Genomic DNA, 4,525 nt, shown 5'->3' on the forward strand with positions numbered 1-4,525 from the left:
GTGGGTGGGGGGGGTGGGGGGGGCGTCCCGTCCTGACCCGGAGGAATCTCTTCTTTGTCTGCTCTCATGTTGAAGTCAGAGTGGTTTGAGGACTGGTGTTTTTTTTGTTGCTGTTGTTTGTGTCGTGTCTTATGACGGATGGACCTGGAGGCTCTGACAGAGATATTTAGAGCAGAGAAGAAGAAGAAAGTCTCTCCAGGGAATTCAGAGTTTTTCTGTCTGATGACATTCTCTGTGGTAGATCCAGTCTCTCAGTCACTGCAGCAGCGTCATACACACAAATATCTAAAATCACACACATTACAATATTATCCACAGCATTCAAATGAAAGATATTTTCGACACAGTTAAACGGCAGCAGCAAATAGTTTTGTAGAAACATCACTGCTCATGTTTTCTGTTAACATAATGAGGAAATGTTTTTAATTTATGTTGTAAATACGTTGATACTGATCGGATCTGAATTATGAAGTGGTCTCTGGATGTGAACCTGGTCTCTGGTCTGGTTTCATAAAACTAAACACAGCAACATCCACATTCAAATATAAAATCATGGTTCTGAAACAGTTCTGGATCAGGGTTTCAGTGGCTCACTCATTGTCCTTCAGTTGTTGATTGCGTAAAGGCCTCTGAGTTGACTGTTGCCGACCTCTGACCTTTAACAAAACCTCTGGTCATCCCTCAACACTGAATCGTCAATGTTGACCTTTGACCTCCACTCTTTTGTTTCTGCCACTGAAAACAAAAGACAAGTGCATCATTTCTCTTCAGCCTGATGAAATAATGAAATATGAAAAATGCCCCGGCTGATCAAGGTGCTGCTGCTGCTGCTGATGGTTTATCACCATAAATAATTTTCACTCCTCTTGCCGCTGCTTCAGCTGATCCTGGAGAAGCTCCACCATGCTCCACCAGTTCAGCAGAGTCCACCACACACATGTCATAGAACATGAAGTCCTGCCATGGACACCAGAGGAAGCTGCTGCATTACTGAGCTGAACTGACTAATGGTAGATAACGATGTCACATGGTGTAACCCTGGGTCGAGGGGTCAACACTTAATGGTTCAGCTGTGAACCTTTTGTAATGTAGATTTTCCCTCTGGTGTGTTTTTACAGGATGAGGTCAGTGCTGCTGCTGCTGCTGTTGGTGTCTCTCATCACCATCCAAACTGTGACTGGAGGGAAAAACAAAAAAGGTAGGAATCCCTCTTTTATCTCTCATCTTCTTCTAAAAACAAATTCTAAATTCGCATATTCTATGTAAATGGATATAGTGATTGTTTAAAAAATGGTTATTGAAACTATGTGTAAAATTAGTTAATATTCTTCATTCTGTCCTCAGAGAAACACAAACCCTCCCAGTCCAGGTCAGAATGCACCGACTGGCGCTATGGCAACTGTGTGCCTAGCGATGGGGACTGTGGAGCAGGGTTTAGAGAGGGGTCATGTGACCAGCTGACCAAGAAGATGAAATGTAAAGTACCGTGCAACTGGAAAAAAGACTTTGGAGGTAACACACACACACACACACACACACACAGACACTGACTGAATGACTCCACTGAAAAACAACATCACAAGCACCTGTAACGTATGATGCAACTGAGTGCAGCAGCCCTGCATAAATATATCTGTGGAGCTGTCATCACATAGTCCTATCTGCCCTGATGTTTGTCACAGTCTGTGTTGTTGCCTGAAACTTGCACTTTTTTTTTACCAGTGTGGATCAATGGAGGATTAATCTGTAGTGAAGTGGTTTGGACTCGTCAGAATGTATTATCACGTCAAAGTGTCCCCACACTTTAAAAAAAGACGAAGAAGAGAAATAACTAAAGAACTAAGAGACAGTAGAACATATGAGTTGTCACAGTGAAAACCTGTAGGTTTCACGTTTTGGGACAGTGTTCAGGTGAACTTTAGGTGGTGTACTTTATGAGTTCTCAAAGGTAGAGACATGAAAATGACCTTGTGTAATCACCAGAACATCCAGCATGCAGGTATATATACTGTATGTTAACATGAGGTCTCGGATGGGTCATGGTGTACTGTTGATAGAAAGGTGATCTTTGATGATGGTAGACTGACTGTGAGGTTCAGATGATGATGATGATGATGATGATGAAGGGTCAAATACCCTTGAATCATCAAGACTCAGGTTCACTGGTGAAACTCTCCATTTTTAGTTTTATCATTAAAAAGTTTGAAAGGCTTTAAAAATCAAGGGGTTATGTGTAACTGCATCCTTTTGTCATGATAATTAAATTAAACTCACAACATCACACAGAATCATATTCTGGTAAAATATCAGAGGACCTCAGATCCTCAGATCCCCAGAGGTTCTCCAGATGTAACCGGGAAAAGGTCAGACAGGTTATTTTTATGAAGTTCTGTTTGACAGATAAGAATGAGACCAACTGTCGACACTGAACCGTGTGTCAAACATTGAATGTATGAAAGCTGTGTTTCTGTCTTTCTCTTCTAGCTGACTGTAAATATCGCTTTGGTAGTTGGGGAGAGTGTGATCCGAGCTCTGGATCACGGACCAGAACAGGGACATTGAAGAGGGCTCTGTACGATGCACAGTGTCAACAGACCATCTCTGTCTCCAAACCCTGTCATGGAAAACCAAAACCAAAACCAAAGGTTAGACTGCTGGATGTTTCTATGTCTCAAAGAGAAGAACTAACTGTGATGTAACTGTGATGTCACTGTGATGTCACAGATGTAACTGTGATGTGTCGGTGATGTCACTGTGATGTAACTGTGATGTATCATGATGTATCTGTCTTTGGCAGCCTTATTTCAGCTTTTCATGTTTTCAACATTTGCTTGGACATGCTCCTATTTGTGGATTGTGGATATGATGAATGTCTAGCGTAATCTCATCTCTACCGTGAGGTCGATGTTTGTGGTTGTATTTATTTCACCAGAACCACAAACACTGACCTCACGGTAGAGATGAGACGTCTCAGGATCACTAAAGTGGTCAGGACTCATCCTCTGGGGACCATTGTACAAAATTACAATTAATGAATTCATTAGTTGTTGAGATGATTCAGTCTGGACCAAAGTGGAGGATGAACCAATATCCCTAAAACCAAACCATCAGCTGATGTGGGCTTCTCTCAGCTGATGGACTGGGATTGTAGACTGAGCCTGACCTTGTGGCCGAACTAATTCAGACTTGCCTCTGATGTTTTGTGCCTGACTTTGTGGCCTGTCTGAGCTAACACTGATGTTTTGTGCCTGACTTTGTGGCCTGTCTGAGCTAACACTGATGTTTTGTGCCTGACTTTGTGGCCAGTCTGAGCTAACACTGATGTTTTGAGCAGAGTGTGGTAGTACACATCTCTGTACTGTTGATGTGTAACACACACTCCTGGCTGTAAACAGAGTTCAGAGCCTTTAGACTCTCTGTGCCTGAGGACCAGCTGAGCTGCCACTTTATTTCTGACTCTCTGTTGTTCGCATACAGACAGCTACGAGTCGGTGTGAGTAATTTGTGTCTGTGTTTGTGTCTTTATTCCAGGAGAGAAGAGAGAAGACCAGAGGCACCAGAAACAGGGTGTAGAGAGGACAGACCTGTCCTCTGACTGCTGGACAGTGGGTCCAACACTTAAGATCTATAGTCTGATCTCCACACCCATGTTTCTGAGTCTTCTCCACAGCCGTGACAAAAACACAATTTTTTATTTTAAACAGAAAACACAAGTCTACAGAATGAAGTGAGTTTTTACCTGTGGCATCAGCACCAGATTCATATTATAATTTTTCCTTCAGATCACATGTTATAAATCCCTTTCACTTTAAATATGTTGTTTACGCACTGTATGTTGCATTGTTTGAGCCTCTTGGCTCAACAAGCAGCCAAGAATTAGCCACTTAAGTTATTAACTACCAGAGTTACCTGCCAATCAATTGGCATCAAACCCAATCACATTCAAAAACTTCCTGTAGAACCACACAGCTCCTGTTTCTGTCACTTTGAAGATTGTAAATACATTTCTCTGTTTCCTCCTCTTCACAGTGATCACTCTCTCTCTCCTGATACAGTGTTATTTACAGTTTTCTGTTGTTTATTAAAAGTGAAGAACACACTGTGTCTTTGTGTTATTTCAGACTTTTTAACTCTTGGTTTGCAGACATCTCTAATGTATAACTGAGCACTGGGCCCCAGTACCAGACATCAGATCCTGGACTCTCAGTGAGGTAGAATATAATCTGGTCCTCTATACACTGACTTTAATATGCAATCGGTTTTTAAAGGTTACACAACACTGTTATTTGATGAGTGAGTATCAGTCAAGTTGGGATGAATGACTGAGTCTTTATAAACAGATGAGAAGCATGTAAGTCAGAATAAAGAAGGCCCGGCTGTGTTAATGCTGTATCTTCTTCACTGTAAAAGAAGAAGTTATGGGGAATAGCAATAGAGACTCATGGACATGTCACTCTACAGGAAAATATCATTCAGTGTTCAGCACCGTAAATTCAGTGAGTTATATTTGTTGTATTTGTTGTAT

General features: G+C 41.7%; 1 protein-coding gene across 1 annotated transcript in view; it reads left to right on the forward strand.

The window, feature by feature from the left end:
- Positions 1 to 4,099, forward strand: part of LOC111670288 (midkine-B) — a 6,082-nt gene extending 1,983 nt beyond the window's left edge. Inside the window, exons 2-5 of the mRNA XM_023426934.2 lie at positions 1,119 to 1,198; positions 1,345 to 1,512; positions 2,485 to 2,645; positions 3,532 to 4,099. Coding sequence (XP_023282702.1) covers positions 1,120 to 1,198; positions 1,345 to 1,512; positions 2,485 to 2,645; positions 3,532 to 3,573 — 450 coding nt within the window. The 5' untranslated portion in view covers position 1,119 and the 3' untranslated portion in view covers positions 3,574 to 4,099. The remainder of the gene's footprint in view (positions 1 to 1,118; positions 1,199 to 1,344; positions 1,513 to 2,484; positions 2,646 to 3,531) is intronic.
- The last annotated feature ends 426 nt before the right edge of the window (positions 4,100 to 4,525 follow it).

This window comes from Seriola lalandi, unplaced genomic scaffold, assembly GCF_002814215.2.
Source record: "Seriola lalandi dorsalis isolate HSWRI2012SDOR001 ecotype SW California unplaced genomic scaffold, Sedor1 jcf7180002054850, whole genome shotgun sequence".
Taxonomy (NCBI): Eukaryota; Metazoa; Chordata; class Actinopteri; order Carangiformes; family Carangidae; genus Seriola; species Seriola lalandi.